General features: G+C 44.1%; 9 protein-coding genes across 9 annotated transcripts; 5 read left to right on the forward strand and 4 right to left on the reverse strand.

Annotated features, from left to right (window-relative positions):
- Positions 1 to 181: 181 nt before the first annotated feature.
- SJAG_04669 (ATP-dependent RNA helicase Has1) lies at positions 182 to 2,158 on the reverse strand. Its single transcript, XM_002175720.2, has one exon. The coding sequence runs from the start codon at positions 2,080 to 2,082 to the stop codon at positions 364 to 366; it is 1,719 nt and encodes a 572-aa protein (XP_002175756.1). The 5' UTR covers positions 2,083 to 2,158; the 3' UTR covers positions 182 to 363.
- A 490-nt stretch (positions 2,159 to 2,648) lies between these two features.
- Positions 2,649 to 5,742, forward strand: SJAG_04668 (Trp-like ion channel Pkd2). Its single transcript, XM_002175719.2, has one exon. The coding sequence runs from the start codon at positions 2,726 to 2,728 to the stop codon at positions 4,853 to 4,855; it is 2,130 nt and encodes a 709-aa protein (XP_002175755.1). The 5' UTR covers positions 2,649 to 2,725; the 3' UTR covers positions 4,856 to 5,742.
- Positions 5,021 to 5,847, reverse strand: SJAG_06468 (hypothetical protein). Its single transcript, XM_011050760.1, has one exon. It carries the CDS (start codon positions 5,639 to 5,641, stop codon positions 5,351 to 5,353), a length of 291 nt encoding a protein of 96 aa, XP_011049062.1. The 5' UTR covers positions 5,642 to 5,847; the 3' UTR covers positions 5,021 to 5,350.
- Positions 5,848 to 6,006: 159 nt separating this feature from the next.
- Positions 6,007 to 7,260, forward strand: SJAG_04666 (rho family GTPase Rho1). The gene is made up of 2 exons (XM_002175718.2): positions 6,007 to 6,345; positions 6,582 to 7,260. Exons 1-2 carry the CDS (start codon positions 6,275 to 6,277, stop codon positions 7,111 to 7,113), a joined length of 603 nt encoding a protein of 200 aa, XP_002175754.1. The 5' UTR covers positions 6,007 to 6,274; the 3' UTR covers positions 7,114 to 7,260.
- An 831-nt stretch (positions 7,261 to 8,091) lies between these two features.
- On the forward strand, positions 8,092 to 10,891 carry SJAG_04665 (ribonucleoside reductase large subunit Cdc22). The gene is made up of 2 exons (XM_002175717.2): positions 8,092 to 8,154; positions 8,250 to 10,891. Exons 1-2 carry the CDS (start codon positions 8,106 to 8,108, stop codon positions 10,703 to 10,705), a joined length of 2,505 nt encoding a protein of 834 aa, XP_002175753.2. The 5' UTR covers positions 8,092 to 8,105; the 3' UTR covers positions 10,706 to 10,891.
- A 779-nt stretch (positions 10,892 to 11,670) lies between these two features.
- On the reverse strand, positions 11,671 to 12,621 carry SJAG_04664 (protein disulfide isomerase). The gene has a single exon (XM_002175716.2). It carries the CDS (start codon positions 12,553 to 12,555, stop codon positions 11,923 to 11,925), a length of 633 nt encoding a protein of 210 aa, XP_002175752.1. The 5' UTR covers positions 12,556 to 12,621; the 3' UTR covers positions 11,671 to 11,922.
- Positions 12,622 to 12,775: 154 nt separating this feature from the next.
- SJAG_04663 (40S ribosomal protein S4) lies at positions 12,776 to 13,929 on the forward strand. Its single transcript, XM_002175715.2, has one exon. The coding sequence runs from the start codon at positions 13,009 to 13,011 to the stop codon at positions 13,795 to 13,797; it is 789 nt and encodes a 262-aa protein (XP_002175751.1). The 5' UTR covers positions 12,776 to 13,008; the 3' UTR covers positions 13,798 to 13,929.
- Positions 13,930 to 14,175: 246 nt separating this feature from the next.
- On the forward strand, positions 14,176 to 15,791 carry SJAG_04662 (hypothetical protein). Its single transcript, XM_002175714.2, has 3 exons — positions 14,176 to 14,615; positions 14,675 to 14,718; positions 14,773 to 15,791. Exons 1-3 carry the CDS (start codon positions 14,528 to 14,530, stop codon positions 15,454 to 15,456), a joined length of 816 nt encoding a protein of 271 aa, XP_002175750.1. The 5' UTR covers positions 14,176 to 14,527; the 3' UTR covers positions 15,457 to 15,791.
- SJAG_04661 (anaphase-promoting complex subunit Apc5) lies at positions 15,719 to 19,250 on the reverse strand. Its single transcript, XM_002175713.2, has 10 exons — positions 18,571 to 19,250; positions 18,370 to 18,474; positions 17,910 to 18,255; positions 17,800 to 17,859; positions 17,653 to 17,746; positions 16,838 to 17,602; positions 16,658 to 16,784; positions 16,515 to 16,610; positions 16,169 to 16,469; positions 15,719 to 16,115 (listed from the first exon to the last, which is right to left on the reverse strand). Exons 1-10 carry the CDS (start codon positions 18,772 to 18,774, stop codon positions 15,934 to 15,936), a joined length of 2,280 nt encoding a protein of 759 aa, XP_002175749.1. The 5' UTR covers positions 18,775 to 19,250; the 3' UTR covers positions 15,719 to 15,933.
- Positions 19,251 to 19,358: the final 108 nt, after the last annotated feature.

Genomic DNA, 19,358 nt, shown 5'->3' on the forward strand with positions numbered 1-19,358 from the left:
ATTTCGTCGCCAAAGGCATTCTTTATTTTTATAATTGAGATCTCTAAGCTGTATAAAGCGGAATACTCCAGAACCATTACCTGACCTACGGTCATAATACTATGGTCTCATTATATACAGAATTAGTACTCCTGGTCATTAGCCAAGCACCAAGAAAACCCAAGCATGAAGAACATTTTCTATCGTTGGCAATACTAAGACAACGGGGACAATAAAGTTCACTACCAAATTCACCACGCACAATCAAATTCCATAGCTATTTTGAGCCAAAACAGAAACAACCTTTTATTAACAGTAAGAATGACTTCAAAATCACCGAGTTATACCCACATTTTTTTTAACCATAGACAAAACCTTCGTAAACTAGCGGCTCCACTTACGGGAGGAGTCCCCAGCAAGTACTGACGAGCGCTGCTTTGAGTACACATCCGAAGAAGATTTCTTTCTGTAACCCGCCTTTCGTTCCTTTTTGTCAGCACGACCGCTGGCGCCAATGGTGATATTGACGCTAGGTGGGGTAGCAAAACCGAAAGACTTGGCAACCTTCGTCAAGTCAAGCTTGTTAATGTCAAAGATAGATTTGAGCGAATACGAGGCATAAGCCTGCAAATAAGAACGATAGCCATCCTTAGCGGATTGTTGCAGATAGTAGTTCTTAGAAACAAGCTTCTCTAATTGCGATTGAACATTAGCAACCTTGTTGGAAGGAAACTCGTACTCGTTCAGAGGTACCTTGGCTGCCTTCAAATAGCGAAGGAAACCAAGCTCTGATGGAGTGAGGAAAATAAGAGAACGACCCTTGCCCTTAGCACCGCGAGCAGTACGACCAACACGATGAATGTAGTCACGGGGATCATCAGGGGGATCGTACTGAACGATCCAGTCGACGGCAGGGATATCCAAACCACGAGCAGCGACATCTGTACACAACATGATACCCTTCTCTGCGTTACAGAACTCAAAGAAAGTGTTGGTACGGCGTTGTTGTTTTTGCTTTCCATGTAAGTCGAGCACAGGAAGATCAATGTAATTAAGAAGTTCAGCCATGTACTTAACAGAAGCACAAGAAGACATGAAGACAATGACCTTCTTTTTCAGATTACGCTTCAAGAAAGAGAACAGAAGCAAAAAGCGTTTGTCGGACTCGACAACAACATAACCCTGTTCCAAACCGTCAGCGGTCGATGTATCCTTACCGGCATCAACGTTGATATACAAAGGTCCAGGTCTCAAGGATATCCGAGCAAGATCCTCGACCTTGGTAGTCTGGGTAGCAGAGAACAGCATGGTTTGTCTGTTTTCAGAAGGAAGAACCTTGGCAATTTGACGCATTTCGTCTTCGAAACCAATTTCCAAAATACGATCAGCCTCATCAATAATCAATGAACGCAAGTTACGGAACACGAAACCCTTGGTATTTTGGAGATGATCAAGCAAACGACCGGGAGTGGCAACAAGCAAATTCACACCCTTGACAAGCTTATCGGCTTCAGCGCGACGATTAGCACCACCGATGACAATACCAAAAGTTTGGTGATGATACTTCAGCAGTTCCTTGGCAACACCAAAGATTTGCAGAGCCAGTTCACGAGTAGGAGAAACGATGATAACACCTGTACCGTTACGAGGCTTGAATTTAAGGGAATAAAGTGTCTCAATGGCAGGGATCAGGAAAGCCAACGTTTTTCCACTGCCAGTTTTAGCAGCACCCAAGACATCACGTCCAGCAAGCAGAGGGGGGATAGTTCTTGCCTGAACCTCAGTCATCTTTTCATAACCGATGTCCTTGATTGCATTTAAAGTTTTTTCCGAAAGAGGCAAATCCGTGAACAACTCTGGGTTCTCCTTTGCGGAAACAACAACCTCAGGACGGTCGGGAACTTGTTCATGTCCCTCACTAGACTCCTTTTCTTTCTCAGCTGCGGAAACCTTAGTTTCCTCCTCAGACACCTCCTCTGAGGATTCCTTCACTCTTTTGTTCTCACGAACTTCAGATTCGGGAGAAACCACGCCGTTGGCAGCTTCGGATGCAACCTCATCTGCGGCCTCCCTCTTTTTACGTTTCAGATCCGACTTTGCCATTTTTGACAACCACGTTGAAGGATAGTAGTGGGATAAAGAGCAAGAAGTCTGGCGGTGAGTTTTTGATGGTCGGAAGTAAAGTTATGGTGGGGCAAAGCTTACAGCTCGCTTAATTAAAAGACCCTTATTTTGTTCAAACACACATTCAAACATAAATACATAAGTTTTTTTACAGTTGTATACGAGTGCCGCTCTTTGCTGTAAAAATAACATACTCACGAACTACTTGCTTTAAAGTGATCACGTGCAGAATATGAACATAAACGGAAAACCATTAATACGGTTTGACGCAGTTCCGTAAATTTATCTTTATGTATAACAGCGCGTCAAACCAATGTTTCCTATGTGATCACCTCATCTTGCCTGCATCTCGACTTTGTGCATTTCCGCACGCCTGCGGATATGGACAATTAAGCTTTACTAAATTTTCAGGTTGCACTAATTACACAGTTTGCGTTTCGTAGAATCAGATCTTATGAATTATCATGAAAGTTATGTAAAAAATACTGTAGCATGTTTAATTTTTTAAATTTGCCGTTGCGGCTCATTTATGCTTCCTTTGTGTAGTGCTATTCCAGCTCGCCGTCTCTACCAACAACAACGTTCAACGGCGACGCTTGCACGTTGTTGAATCAGCATTAAAATGTACCTCCGGTATGCATTGATCAGTATCACTGCATACTTTTTCGCCTTCCTTTCACCCGCCTCTGCGGTGAGGGTTCTTCGTTCACGTTCTTTGGCAACATGTTCGTCCAATTCCCAATTGTCTGCCTCAACGTTCAATGTTGACTTTTTCCCTGCTAACCAAAGTATCGTTTTCGATCTTTCTTTGCAGTCGTCTATGTCTTCTAATATCACCATTGTTGCAAATATCTATGCCTATGGTATTAGCATTTCACCCATCACGGTCAATCCCTGTAACTTGAAGTTCAGCGGTTTCTGTCCCATCACCACCGGTAACATCGACTTGGAGGGAAGTTATACCATTTCGGGTTCAGCACTTGACACCCTCAAGTCAATTCCTGGAATCGCATATATGGTTCCTGACTTGGATGCCTCTGTTATCGTTCGTATCAACAGTACCGACACAGGTGAGGAACTTGCTTGTGTTGAGGCATCATTCAGCAACACACGTTCTGTTCATTCCCGTGCCGTTTACTGGGTCATGTGTGTCATCATTGGCGTTCCTTTGATCGTGTTCCTCTTCTTCTCTTCGGCGTTTCAAACGCCAGAGATGTGGGAGATTTGCGCTTCATTCCTTGCGATGTTCCATTTCTCCCAGTCCCAAGCTCTGTATGGATTTTTGGCCATCAAACTTCCAATTGTAGTTGAGAGTTGGGCGCAAAACTTTAACTGGGCGCTCGGTATCATCCGACTCAACTTCATGCAGTCTATCTTTACATGGTACATTAAATCCACCGGTGGCACACCGTCTGTACTGACAAAACTGGGTGATCATGCCAATGTTATTTTGTACAAACGTGCCATTGAGCCGGCGGTATCGTTGTGGAAGCGTACGTCCTACTCGTCGTCATCTTCTACAAGTTCTACAACACTACACGGCATTGATCGTGTCGCATATCGTGCGGGAATTGAGACTACAAACCTGTTCATGACGGGATTAGCCTTCTTTGTGATCCTATTGGGCTTCACGCTCATTTTAGTAATTGTGTTTCGAGTACTGCTTGAGCTAGGTCTGCTCTTCCGTAGCATCCACGATAGTCGGGCCTTGGAATTACGCGTTCGTTGCAATGCCATTTCCAAGGGCTTTTTCTATCGTGTTGTGTACGTCAGTTTCACGCAGATGGCCGTTCTGTCCATGTGGGAAATCTATACCCGCGACTCTACTGGTGCAGCTATATTGGGCATGTATATCATTGTGGATATTGCTATCTTGTTGCTTTGGGCATTTATCCGTACTGTGCAAGCTGTGCGGAAGATGGGTCCTTTCTTGCATAATGAGGCCGTGTACAATTTGTACTCGGATATCCAGCATTTGATGCGTTGGGGTTTCATGTATGTACCTTACAAGGTGCGTTACTTCTTCTTTGCTTTGCCCATTCTCATTGTTTCTCTTGTGGATGCCATGTTTATTGGCTTTGGTCAAGGACACCCTGTTGTGCAGGGCATTGCTAGATTTGTGATTTCCATCATCGTCTTTTTGGTTTACCTTGTGTTGCGTCCCTTTGCCACGAAACACATGAATGCAATGCATTGTGGCATTGCTTTCATGGGGCTCGTGTCAGGTGTGTTCATTCTCATTATGTGTGAAGCGTTCGAAGTGAACGAGCTTGTTCGCCAAGTAATCGGTATTGTAATGTTTGCATTGAACGCATTGACATTACTCTTTATGATCTTAGGTGTGTACATTCGCGCACTTGTTTTGCTCTGTCGTCGTCATCCTAAGGGCACGTACAGTCGCATGATTGAGGTGCCGACAGACTCGAGCGAGACTAAGGTTTCAACAGGGTTTGATAACAGTGACCCGTTCTCAGCGGACATGCACGGAAAGGAGGGTCCCTTGGAACCTTCTTCACGCTCGCATGGCTCTTCTGACGTTCGCCGTGTGGACGCAGCTCGCACATACCCTTGGGAAGTTGTGGAAGATGCGTCATATGCAAGCTTGCATGGTCCTGCTGAGCTGCAGCGGCCTCACGTGCGCAATGCTGAATATTCAGAGTCAAGTGTTACAGGACGTATGAGTGATGCTGGCAATTCCTCTGCTCCTAGTTACACAAACCGTGATCCTTACACCCGGACCGCGAATCGGTAATATCACACGCCTCTATTTTCCCGGTTATGATTGACTATGACCTCTTCTTCTTTTTCTCTTCTGTGTTGTTGTTTCCATATTCTGACCAGCATGTTCTCAGACACGCATTTCCGAACACGCCCACACATTTACACGCTCATATTTTACACATACACACATATATCTCATACAGCTCCAAGCTCAACTCTAAACGTGCCGCACGGCGAAAAGCTAGCCTACTGCCAACCGTGAAATTGAGTCATATCTCATTGGAGGACGTGATTGCTACATATCTTTTTATTTACTATTTGTTGTTGTTCTTTTTCCCGTTTTGATATATTTCCAACGCCATTAACAAAAAGCCAGAAGCAAGAGCATCACTCTTTAGCGGATGTCCGGACATCCGGTTTCGAATATAAAATCGCCATTGCATTTCGAACGAAATGAAATATGCATATCCATATTCGTCAAAAATGCACCTGGCTTCGGGAATGAAACGATGCAGTGTCGCTTAGCTTAGTTCACCAGTCGGTATAGACCAGTGAGTGCAAAGGCGGTTGCCAGGCCGAGAATGCCGAAGCGTTTTGTCCGATACAGGGGGACATTGTGTGGCAATCGTCGCGATTGCACATAGGCATACACACCGAGTCCGGTGAATGCAGAAGCACCAACCAGTCTACACGGCAAACAGTCGACCCTCTCGAAGCGAGGGTCGTTCGGGTCGATAGGAGGTATGCGTTTAAAATTGTCTTTGAATCTGGTGTTGTTCGCGTCGCCGCCGAGGGGAGCCTCCTTCTGAATGGTCATTTCTGTGCTGATTGCGGTTTTTGGCTGCTCGTTTTATTGAACAAAATTTCTTTCTAGCATTGCCGCTTCTTGTAATTCAAACTGCTGGTTGGTGGATGATCTGCAATTTGCGGGGTGATGTGAGATGGGGGTTTATACCGTAGCTTCAACAATTCTCTTTCAATGCATTCTGCATCGTTGCACGGCCTTCCATCGCCGAAGCATGCACTACATCTCGCTCGGCTGCCTTGTGCTGCACTAGGCCACAGAAGGCTTCGCTCAGTTGCGAAGTATCACGTTCCATATCGCTAAGCCTCAGTGGAGTTCTTTGGGGCTCTGTAGCTGCGCCCCTGACCCCACTAACCCAACTCGGTACTCTCGCTGCGCTACCGAGCCTCAGATCGGTAGGTTGGCTGCCTCGCGACTGCTACCACCATAACCACCACCCTCTTTCACGAAACCAGTACCAACTACAGATTTGTGTGTTTGGAGTTTTTACGGCAAGTTTCGACAGGGAATCGCATTTATTAGACTTAACTCTGCTCCTTCTTATTGTCTCTGGTCTGGATACCATTGTCACCCCTTTTTTCTAAATCTATATCTGTCATCTTTGCTACGAGCTAAAGAACAACTTTTTACAACTATTTTATTATAATGGCTACCGAACTTCGCAGAAAGCTGGTTATCGTCGGTGACGGTGCTTGCGGTAAGACTTGTCTGTTAATGTAAGTACAAGAAATAGACGCAGATGAAGCCATAAAGAGGGGAAACTGAAAGCAAGAAACACGAATCACTTGAACACGAGGAGCCAAGACTTTTCGGTGGTTGATATGCAAAAATTTTCAATGGGAGACGTCGTTCACGACGGGCTGGATGTGTTTTTCTTTGTTTTTTCAGTTTCTTTTCTGTCCTGGTTTTTCACGCGTTTTCCATTGCTTTCCCTTCATATACTAACCTGCAGTGTTTTCTCTAAGGGCACTTTCCCTGAGGTTTATGTTCCTACCGTCTTTGAGAACTACGTCGCTGATGTTGAGGTCGACGGCCGTCATGTCGAGCTTGCTCTTTGGGATACTGCTGGTCAAGAGGATTACGATCGTCTCCGTCCACTCTCATACCCCGACTCACATGTCATTCTTATTTGTTTCGCTGTAGACTCTCCCGATTCCCTGGACAACGTTCAGGAGAAATGGATTTCCGAGGTATTGCATTTCTGTTCAAACCTCCCCATTATACTTGTTGCTTGTAAGGTGGATCTGCGGAACGATTCCAAGACTATTGAAGAGTTGTCGAAAACTTCCCAACATCCCGTTACTTCTGAGGAGGGTGAGGCCGTTGCCCAGAAGATTGGTGCTTACAAGTACCTTGAGTGTTCGGCCAAGACGAACATGGGTGTTCGCGAGGTTTTTGAGACTGCTACTCGCGCTGCCATGCTCAAGCACAAGCCCAAACCCAAGCCTGTTTCTGGCAAGAAGAAGCGTTGCATCGTGTTGTAAGCAGAAGACTGTCATCCACGCCTAATGTCGTTGTCGTGGTTAACGCACGCACACACGCACAAGCATATACACACACATACACACTTTCCCGAGTCTTTGTAACTCCATCTCGGCTTAACGTTTATACAATCATTCTACGCATGGAAAGGCAGTGCAGGGGGCGGCGATGAAGGGGGGATGTAACGGTTGGCTGGATTTGGGTAAACATAGTGCATTATAGGCATTGAGGGATTGCTGTATAGTAGGCACTGACGGAGGAAAAGGTGACTACGGATGATGTTTTTATTGCATAGGGCCTGTCTAGTAACCGAACCCCTAAACCCTAAGACTCTACGGTTCGTCCATATGCTGTAAAACGACAGTACCACTTGTCGTTTTTTTCTCACTAGCCTATTACTAAGAACTTTACCACTTGCTGGTTACACTGCTTTCTTTCCACCACACACTTCATTGCGCGTGTGCCCCCACATCACAGGTAACAACGAAAATCTGCAATGGCAGATTCAACGTACCCCACTCTCTCCCCCCATTGCGGGCCTCTTGACCAAATGGTGCCCCCATTTTTCCTTCGCTTGTCCTGTCGCTTATTCATCTGATAAGATATCGTGATTTATATCTATAGTGTGGTTGTCATAGGGACTACAATGCGACGCGTCTGAACGCGCTAGGATTAGGAATGCTACACGAGGCCACCGGTCTAAACGACTGAGCCGCAAATGAAGATCAAAATGAAAGAGCTATCTCTTCTGAGCTAGAAACTATCGTTCAGTTCCGCATGGCCTCGAATTCCGAAAGCAGTAAGTTAGCCTGGGTTTTCGCTAGTAACTCTTCTTGGTGCGACGCTGACGCGTTGAACATTCATTCGCTTCGGTCGCTTATTTTATGGATGACGTAATATGTGACTGGTTTGAAACGCGGGTGACGCGTCAAATCGTGGGAGCAATTAACGCGTCGCGACGCGACGCGTCGTACTCTTATAAATAGCCACTCCCATGCCGGTCCCTCGAGCGCAGAGAGCAAGAATGTTCGTTTATAAAAGAGGTGGGTACTTGCTGTCAGGAAACGCTATGAATTCTGTCGCGTCTCCGGTGATTGATAGCTTATTGAACGTAACCGGCTAACTGTTATTTGTTTAGACGGCCGCAAGGAAAAAGTTCAATTCGACAAAATTACAGCACGCGTTTCGCGTCTGTGTTACGGGCTGGACCCAGAGCATGTTGACGCGGCTGCTGTCACTCAACGCGTTATATCCGGTGTGTATCCGGGTGTGACAACTATTGAGTTGGACAATTTGGCAGCTGAAACAGCTGCCACGATGACTACAAAGCATCCAGATTACGCTATTCTCGCTGCACGCATCGCCGTGTCGAATCTTCACAAACAGACAGACAAAGCTTTCTCGTCAGTCGTTCAAAAATTACATGATTGGGTCAACCCCAAGACGGGCAAGCACGCCCCAATGATTAGTGACGAAGTTTATGAGATTGTTATGAAACACAAAGACGAGCTGGATAGTGCGATCATTTATGATCGTGACTTCACGTACAACTATTTTGGTTTTAAGACGCTCGAGCGGTCATATCTTCTCCGGATTGATGGCAAGGTTGCAGAGCGGCCTCAGCATTTGATTATGCGCGTGGCCGTTGGCATCCATCACGACGATATCGAGGCTGCTATTGAGACCTACAATTATATGTCACAACGTTACTTTACACATGCATCGCCCACTCTGTTTAACGCCGGGACGCCTCGTCCTCAACTCTCTTCCTGCTTTTTGGTCACCATGAAAGATGACTCAATTGAAGGTATTTACGAGACACTGAAGACATGCGCGATGATTTCCAAGACTGCTGGCGGTATTGGCATCAATATTCACAACATTCGTGCCACGGGCTCTTACATTGCCGGTACCAACGGCACTTCAAATGGTATTGTCCCTATGCTTCGTGTGTTCAACAACACCGCTCGCTATGTTGACCAGGGTGGAAACAAGCGTCCTGGTGCATTTGCAGCTTATTTGGAGCCCTGGCACCCTGATGTGCTCGACTTTGTCGAACTGCGCAAGACCCATGGCAAGGAGGAGATGCGTGCCCGTGAGCTTTTTTACGCTTTGTGGATTCCTGATCTTTTCATGCGTCGTGTGGAGAAGAACGAGCAATGGTCGTTCTTCTGTCCCAACGAAGCTCCTGGTCTTGCCGATGTTTGGGGTGAGGAATTTGAAGAACTCTATGAACGTTACGAGCGCGAGGGCCGTGCTCGTCGCGTGCTTCCTGCCCAAAAGGTTTGGTATGAGATTATTCGTGCTCAATCTGAGACAGGTAATCCTTTTATGTTGTACAAGGACTCGTGCAACCGGAAGTCCAACCAAAAAAACCTTGGCACTATTCGTTGCTCCAATTTGTGTACAGAGATTGTCGAGTACTCGTCACCAGATGAGGTCGCCGTGTGTAACCTTGCGTCTATCGCTTTGCCCATGTTCATTCATGATGGAAAGTATGATTTCCAACAGCTGCACAACGTGGCGAAGGTTGTCACTCGCAACCTTAACCGTGTGATTGATGTGAACTACTATCCCGTTCCCGAGGCACGCCGTAGTAACCTTCGTCATCGTCCCGTTGGCCTTGGTGTGCAAGGTTTAGCTGATGCCTTCTTCAAGTTGCGCTATCCTTATGAGAGTCCAGAGGCTCGCAAACTCAACTTGCTCATCTTCGAGACAATTTATCACGCTGCTCTTGAAGCCTCCTGTGAGCTTGCCGCCGAAGAGGGTCCTTATGAGACATATGAAGGATCGCCTGCCTCCCAGGGTATTCTTCAATACGACATGTGGAATGTGACACCCACTGATCTTTGGGATTGGGCAAGTTTGAAGGCTAAGATTGCTAAGCATGGCCTCCGCAATTCGTTGCTTGTGGCCCCTATGCCTACGGCTTCAACCTCGCAAATTCTCGGATTCAACGAATGCTTTGAACCTTACACCAGCAACATGTACCAGCGCCGTGTACTTTCTGGTGAATTTCAGATTGTGAACCCTTGGTTGCTTCGTGACCTTGTGGATTTGGGCTTGTGGGATGAAGAGATGAAGAATAAGCTTGTTCTTTATGATGGCTCTATTCAGGCCATTCCTGAAATTCCTCAGGACCTCAAAAACTTATACAAGACGGTTTGGGAAATCAGTCAGCGTACAGTTATTGACTACGCTGCTGATCGTGGTGCCTTTATCGATCAAAGCCAGTCTCTCAACATTCACATTAAGGATCCCAGCTTCGGTAAGATTACATCCATGCATTTCTATGGTTGGAAGAAGGGTCTTAAGACTGGCATGTATTATTTACGTACGATGGCTGCATCTGCTGCCATTAAGTTTACTGTTGACCCTCTGTCAGTGAAACAAACAAACTCTGCTTCTGCTCCCTCTCCGGCACCGGCTTCTATTAGACCTAAGAGCAGTGCGTCTGTTTCTGCCGTCAACAAAAACGAAAAGGAAAACGAGCAAAACAGCTCTGATAATCAAGAGAAAGTCGACATCTATAACTCTAAGGTCATTGCCTGCAGCATAAAAAACCCAGAGGCCTGTGAGATGTGCAGCGCTTGAGTGGTCGACTGCGTCCAGCAAAAAGACCTATGTACAGCAATACCCGTCAGACAGCTCGGTGTAGGGTCCTGGCGAAAATAAACTCTAACAAGTATAGGAATGAGGCAGGTTTATCCGAGCTTGTTAAGTTCTTTCTGTCGTATTAATAATGATTTAGATTGGTTATGTTATAGATGTTTTGTTCAAATCGGGAAAGTTCACTGTGGAAAGAACGGAGGAATTGTCTGTGATTGTGTGCACTTGTGAATAAGTAGTATGTGTTTGTAGCCTGGCTTTTTTGTACAAGAGTTTTTCTTTTTTTTTTTTAAGCATTTGATGGTTGTCGTATGGAAACGGTATGAGAATAATACTCATAGGCATTTTGTTTGATTATGTTTTAGTTGTATTGAATAGTTGGGGCTAACGATTAAACATTGCTTAGTTTCTGCTGTTACTAAAGTACTGGTGATATGTAAAACAAAGAATAATGAACATGCATTTTTTTACATACGGCAAATTATAATAGTAGTGAAACGACAACGTAATGGGGGGTTTAATATGGGTGTTCACGTTGACTGTTTAATTGCGAAAGTGACAATATAATTTACTAAGAAAGGTAGAAAGATAATCAAACAAAGCGGATTATTATATTTATATTCATATCTACAAAACGAGTTAAATGACAAAAGCTATTATAACTTCCAGCACATCTATCAAAATCATAATATATAGAGTTTATAAGCAACGAACGTGTGCTGCAACGATGTTGAAATTCTGAAAAGTCACTCAATTGTTATTTCATTTACTAGTTATAAGCAAGTTGGACAATTAGTGCTGACAGCTACATTTACTAACGTAACTGATGAATATAACAAAAGTAATAGATAACCATCGAATAGAAAAAGGATTACGACCATGATACTTCAATCTGAAAAAAAAAGAAAAAAAATTTCACCCATCAATACCTATAACTTAACTTCATACAGTCATGAATAAATGAATCGTTTCGTTAATTATATTTTTTTGTTTAAAATTTTCTTTTTTTTATTCCTTTAGCAATTTATATTGGTATTCTAAAATGCGACATTATACAAAACATCACTCTCATAAGATGATATTTTAAGTTTTTCCTTTCCATCAAATCCAGTATCATCTCCATAAAAAGTCCCTTTTCATCCTTAAATAGTTTCATAAATAGCAAAAATAAATCAATGTGTTGCAAACATCCTGAACTAGCATTACCTGTCTCTTCCCCTCATAACCATTTCTTGTAAAGGAAGCAAAACCTTTCCCATTGCAGTTGCATCAACAAAATGCCCACCAGGAAGGACCAATTCCTCAAGCCTGCAATGTTTTTTGGTAAGATTTCGGGCGAGTTTATGAAATGAATTCTCCCCGGTAAACTCATCCTTTTTCGACCAAACAAGTAGAACGTCACTTTCCTCTCGAACGGATGCTGTTGAATCGACGAAGGAGCACATGACGAAAGAACTTAAGAAACCACAGAACGGGTTCAATAACACATACTGAACAATAGTGTCCTTGGATATTGCTTCTGGTAACTGAACTTGCATACTAACACGAGCACCATACGAAAAGCCTCCGAGTACGACATGCTCAACCAGTTTTCCTTCGGCCAGTACATCGTCAATGGCTCGTTGTAAGACACTTTGAAAGTGTCGAACATCCCGTGGACCGGACAACGGCCTTAACCATGCTGATAAAGAAGAGTCGTTAGCGTTTTTGAAATCAAAGGTTATCACATGAAAGCCACACTCTCGTAATGAATCAGCCATAGACACAATGCACGGATCATTCCTGTTCCCTCCAAGAGGACCGTACGGATGTGCAAGGACGGCGATTTTTGACATAGAATTGTATATTGTTAACGAAAACACGAAGACGCATGCTACTAACTTTGGAGTTCAACGATTAGTCCACGTCATTTTACCTTTGTCCAATGAAAAAAATTAGCGAACGCCTTCTTTTCAAGCGAAAACCTTAATCGTTCAGCGACAGTTGCGGCTGGTAAAATATAAACGGAGAGTGGCTAAACGAGAAATACAATCAGTGACGTTCAATGCTGAGACTCTCCACTCGTACTCGTATCAGCAGCAATTCGTTTCCTTGGTCAATGGTTTACCGGTAACCACTTCACGTGACACTGCGAACAACACGCACACGAGCTCTAGTATCTGCTCTTACGAAACGCCCCCACCTAACCCCACTCTACTGAAGTACACTACTATACGCTAAATAATTTTAGCAGTCACAATGTGTACTCGACACACATCGAGCACTCAACCACTTACCAAGACGATACAATGGTTCGAGGACCCAAAAAGCATCTTAAGCGTGTTGCCGCCCCCAGTCACTGGCTTTTGGACAAGCTTTCTGGCACCTATGCCCCCAAGCCCTCTCCTGGTCCTCACAAGGCCCGTGATTGTCTTCCTTTGATTGTTTTCTTGCGCAACCGTCTTAAGTATGCCTTGAACGGTCGTGAGGTCAAAGCTATCTTGATGCAACGTCTTGTCAAGGTCGACGGTAAGGTTCGCACCGACGCTACCTTCCCCGCTGGCTTCATGGACGTTATCAGCATCGAGAAGACTGGCGAGCACTTCCGTCTCGTCTACGACATCAAGGGCCGCTTCACCGTCCACCGCATCACTGCTGAGGAGGCCAAGTACAAGTTGTGCAAGGTCAAGCGCGTCCAACTCGGTGCCAAGGGTGTTCCCTTCGTTGTCACCCATGACGGTCGCACCATTCGTTACCCTGATCCTCTTATCAAGGTCAACGACACCGTCAAGTTGAACTTGGAGAACAACAAGATTGAGTCTTTCGTCAAGTTCGACACCTCCTCCATGGTTATGGTCACTGGTGGTCGTAACATGGGTCGTGTTGGTGTTGTTACTCACCGTGAGCGTCATGAGGGTTCCTTCGAGATTGTTCACATCAAGGATGCTTTGGACCGTGAGTTTGCTACTCGTTTGTCCAACGTTTTCGTCATCGGCGAGGCCGGAAAGGCCTGGATCTCCTTGCCCAAGGGTAAGGGTGTCAAGCTCAGCATCGCTGAGGAGCGTGACCGCAGACGTGCCCTCAAGGGTTTGGCTTAAACTTCGTACACACCTTGTCCTCGTTGATGTAGAATCGTGCCAATAACATGTCTCAATAAAGCAGGGAGAGTTAAAAAACGCGTAGCTAGTGTCGAGTTGAAGGTGTTTTGTCTGCAAATCTTAAACGATTTAAGGTTGTCGGCAGAATCGGCTCTTTTTATGATTTGGCCGATTTGCGACTCAACTTTGTTTGAGCGAAAATGGAACAGCTGTTTGATTGGAGGAATAACGCACGTGGAGATTCACGTGCCAATCAGCTAACTTCTGCAGTAACCGCTCACCAATAAGAAAGTGGAGTGACATTGAAATGTAATAACTTACTATTTCATTTTCAGCCTCTGGAAGTTGCCCCACACTATGATATCATACATATTATGACACAAAACAGAGGAACAGGTCGAAACAGAAGCTTCTCTCTACATATATCAGCTTTTCACCACACAGCTCGGTTGTTACTAATCGTCGGATACAAATTGTAATTCCATCCGAACGAAGAGTGCAAACCCCAAGATCCCGTGGACTCGGATTCTTTTTCCATAAACCTCCGATTGGGCGATTTTTATTTTTTTTTTCGATTTCGCTGAACATTGTGCATTCGTATATAGAGATTGCAATTGTCTCCTACATCCAGTATTTCTCTTTGAAAAGAACGTCCTAGTTTCGCGTATTTTTTTCGCTTGTTCCTTTTTGATTTTCGCGTGTTGAATCGTCCCGCTTAGTTTGAAACAAAATGCATTTGCAGACAATCAAGAGTGTTGAGGAGCTTTTCGCCTTGAGTGTTCCTGACGACAATGCCGTTCTACTTATTTTATATACTGGTACGGAAGAATTGTCGCGCTGGGTGGCTGTTTTTCTAAACATGTTAACTAACTTTTAGCCGATTCTTGGTATTGCCTGCAACAATTACTAGAGAAACATAGAGTATGTCAGAAGGATGCTTACACGCGAAGTACAATGACTAACAGACGTGTTTAGGTTACTTGGGATGAGAACATAAAGATTACCTTGGCGAAATTTCCACTCACGTCAGAAGAGGCCATTCTTTGTCAGCAACAGTACTCCCTCAAGCCATCACCTTGCGCCTGCTTGATTGATAAATCAGAGGTGAAGAAAACCGTATACTTTCCTCCGGACAGTGCCGGGTTTTTAAAACTGCTTCGCAGACTCGGTGCGGGTTTTCATTCCAAAAAACAAAACATACCTAAGGAGTTTTCAGCAAGTACAGAGAAAACTGTTGAGTATGTTGCGGAGACTCGGTCGCCTACAGAATTGCCTAAGAGACGTGTGTCCGTAGACGTGGCGCGTTTGGAAACACAAATGCAACCAGACAAAGATGCTTGCTACTTGAATATTCGTTTGCGCTCAGGAAAGTCGTTGAAAGTTTATTTTTCTTCAGACTCGACACTCGTCGATGTACGCGCCTGGTTGTATAGTCAAGGCCAGGGCAAGGACTATGAGTTCGAGCACTCATTCCCATATCGGCTTTTAACAGAGTCCGATAATACGAAGACCTTACGAGAATTGGGATTCTCACCAAGTGCTACCCTCTACTTAAAGCAGACTCAGATTCCAAGTCAAAAGCGGAGCGCCTTGCGGTATGTAAAGTACTTGCTCCCTCCCTTATTTGCGGTTTATATTTACCGTGGCATGTACAAGTAAATGACAAAGCTTGTATATTGATTTAACGATTACGTGGACAAGTGCCCTTTATGAACCATGTGCTGCACTTTTATCCCAAAACATCTATTAAGCATTTTGGGATTCCTGAAAACGCTTAAGTAATGCCCTTGTATTTTATTTTTGCATGTTCGGACTTTCTCTTTCTTATGTTTTTTTTTTTGCTATGTACTCTTCATGTTTCCTTTCACGTTATCTATCTCAATTTGTTTTCGTTTAATGCAACTTCTTTTCAACACTCCTCATGATGTTTATATCCACAGTCAATAATGATGTTTCAGTCATAGTATTGTCTAACCATATTCATTATCGTGTTCATTAACGTTCATAAGTGTCAGAGGGGGAACCGCTCTTTGTTTCATTACCGAGTAATATAACGTTCGGGGCCGCGTTTGAGGTTACCCTTTCGTAAAAAACCGGTAGGAAAAGTCATCCTTTTTAGTAATGAAACTTTTTTTTTCAAACAGTGGCTGTAACTTCAGATGTCTCGTTTTCGAAACGCTCTAAACCATCTGAGAAAAACATATTTCGATATTCCTCCACGTACTGATCAAGGCTTTCGTCTTGTACGCTTCGAAGAAACAATATCTTGGCTCGAAAAACATCCTTTTGCTTTTTAATCATACAACAAGAACGGTAAGCTAGAGGCATGAGTTAGTTTTATACGAAAAAAGAAAAGAAAATTGCCGCCTACCTTCGTACGAAGCATTGTATAAACTTAAGACAAACGCCTTGGTTGGCTGAAGACGCTCAAAGTTTAAGCTATACAGCGTAGCTAAGGTGTAGAAAGCTAGGGCACAAAGCTCTTTATTCTCTGAAACAAGAATGTCTGGCATAATTGAGTTCAACAAGTATTCAGCTTTTCTGCATTTCATGGATGCACACAATACGAGAAGGCAAAGCCCATGTAAGAAATATACCCGGAAGTTGTGTTTTGCCGCTAGCTTAATGAAATCAATTGCCTCCACTAGTACTCTTTTCCGCATGCCGGTTTGCTAAATCACGTCAGAAAAGTAATTACAAAACTTGTTAAAGCTTACCAGATAAATCTCGATTTTAAGCTTTTTCAGTTCCAATCTCGGTAAGCAGCTCTGCCATTCATTCGACAAAGAAAGGTCGTCAATAGCATCCATTGCCTATAAAAGCTGTTAATAGCAAGCCTTAAGAACATTGTTGAACATACCCGACTGAAATTACCTAACGCCATGTCGTAGCGAATAGACAACAGCGTCAAACGATCAAACGCTCCTCGCTCGTATTGAACTCCACTAATAGACTTAAGAATCCTAGCTGCACAACGGAAATTTTGCCTAGTTTATTAGTAAGAAGCCCAAAAAAAAAAAAAAATGAATGGTTTACATACTCATTAATGGATTTCTCCAATTTTAGTAGCAACAACTCATACTCGAATTTTCTGTTTGCTTGAAAAGACCATTGTGCATGGCCCCGAGCACTCTCGAGCGTAACGTGTGCCGCTTCCCAATCACCCAGCAATGCCTTTTTCTGTGCCTTTTTTATGTATATAGCCGTTTTATCAATTACATTCGCCTTGTTCGTACAATACGCAAGGTAAGTTTCCAACAACAACGTGCCATAAGACGAATTACACAGTCGTTCCCAAACAGTTGCCCGCTGGACGGTCATCGTTGCTAGACATTGAGTTGATTTGCAGACATTCTGTAAAGCTGTTGCTTTAAAAAAGTCGGAAAATATGGTCGTTAGACAAGTGTTTTCCCGAAGTAAATTATCCACGTGCATTAAATATGAAGTGCATTGCAGTTCGGAAGCACCGGTTCTTTGGGAGCTTTTAGACAAATACTGAAGAATACGCTCGGGATCTGCTTGCTTGACATGATCAGGCATTTCCTGTTGTTGTTGAAACTCATATAACCAAGCAAGCGCGAAGTTAAGGCAGGCCGTATCATTATTCTCTCGTGCTGTATTAATGGCATCTTCAATCGCCCGGTAAGCCTTATCGCGACAGCCAAAATCAGCCTGCAACATAGCCAAATTCAGCAGGGCATACTGATACGAGGCGTATTCGTTGTGTTGCATGACATGATCAAAATAACCAAATAGGTATTCTATCGATTGTTGGTAATCACCGTTCCGCCAAGCGGTCAGAAACCTAAAAAAAAACGTTAATAGACGCAAATATACGAGAACAAAAGTCCATACTTTACATAACACGTGTTTGAGGTGTTGAGATTTCTCGGATTGAGCATTTGAATGTAACGTTTTTCAATCTCAGAGGGCACATTCGCACCAAAACCTTAAGCCATAAGTTAAACACAGACACAAAATCATGAATAAAATCCATCTTACGTTGCAAATGTTGGATCAAGAACTGGTCCAGGGAATCCATATCCATTGTGGAATGGCAATCTTAGATAATGCGTTGTTAGTCTCAGCATAAGATGTCTGTAAGTCCGTACCAGGAATGTCATTCAATACAAGGGACAACAATGTTGGGTTGGATGCTAAATTTTTTAGCTCATGCCGAATGTTAACCTCGCACAGTGCTTCACCGTCGCGTGAAAATTCGACAGACGGTGCTCTGTAAGAAAGAAAGCTTTTAAAAAACTGAACTTCTTGTTCAAAGGAAAAAGAGCGAAACTCCGTAATACATTTCCTCAAAAATACAGAAAGAACAGATGAAGGAGCAAACATCAAATGATCCTCTTGTGATTGTTCTGCTGGTTGTTCACCCGGTGCAGCCAGAAGCACTCGTAGGCCCATGAAGAACTCGTACAAATCCTCGAATCCATGAAAGTTCCAAAGCTACAGAATTGTTTAGCATCTCAATTTATGTTCCTTTAGAAAAAGTGATATTGTTAAAGCAGAGTTTGAATTAAAGTAGTACCGATAATCCAATCTTTTAACATCGTCACGTACCCTCTGGTGCAACAAATCATAAACACTGCACTCTGAGCTGCTTGAAGACAGCTCCTTTGTGACACTGTTGATATAGGCGAGTGTCTGAGGATGAAATGCTTCTGCCTATTTCGGAAGACACGCGTTAGTACAAGTATCGTGAACCAGAGTTCCATATGCAGCCATTGCCGTTCGAGGGCCACACTAATCGTATTTACGTACCGTATAGTACTCAAGAATCATGTCGAAGAGCTGTTGGACACCTTCAGAGGACAAAACATGATAAGCATAGAGCTCAATGAGCACACAAATAGTGAACTTGTGCGGCGTCAGGAACCCCGTCTTCATCACCGGTTTCTCTACATTCTTCCTAAGCGGTACCGGAAGTGCCGTCTCAATCACAGACGAACTTGAAAAGGAATGCATTGAGATGTGCACTGTTCTGGAGACCTAGCGAATTACTTGCTGTAAACAAGCTCTATGGGATGTATGGGGGCACAAGTGGGGTCCTGTGGGGAAGGCACTCTGGATCCAAATAGCGAGAAATAACGCACACACTGTATATTATTTAACACAGGATCGCCAGTACACGGCAAGAGACGCTAATAGCGTTAACGCGGAGTACCGCGATGCAAGATACTCAAGACTCGTTTCACAGAGATACAGTGCGACGTTTTTGCCTAGAACCGCAGCAGGTAGGGGAGGTCCTTCTGGACTTATCGCAGTAAATGACATCATGCAACCGTTGAGTTCTAGAACTCGCGGAGTACGCGAGATAGTGGTCACGATTGGTAGGTCGGCTGTAAGTTGGATGTTTAGTGGCTTGAGGTTACCAACTGGTCTATTTGCGTCAGAAGAAACACGTTTTCACCACGTGAGTCTGCGGTATCCGTTAGCGAAAGAAAGCATCAAAGAACGGTAGACAGAAGCAGCATTCCTTGTTTGTTTGATCGTAAACATCTGTGGGCTAGACTTTGTGAGGATCGGCACATCCGCGACCCCCTTTCCGC

This window comes from Schizosaccharomyces japonicus, assembly GCF_000149845.2.
Source record: "Schizosaccharomyces japonicus yFS275 unplaced genomic scaffold supercont5.3, whole genome shotgun sequence".
Taxonomy (NCBI): Eukaryota; Fungi; Ascomycota; class Schizosaccharomycetes; order Schizosaccharomycetales; family Schizosaccharomycetaceae; genus Schizosaccharomyces; species Schizosaccharomyces japonicus.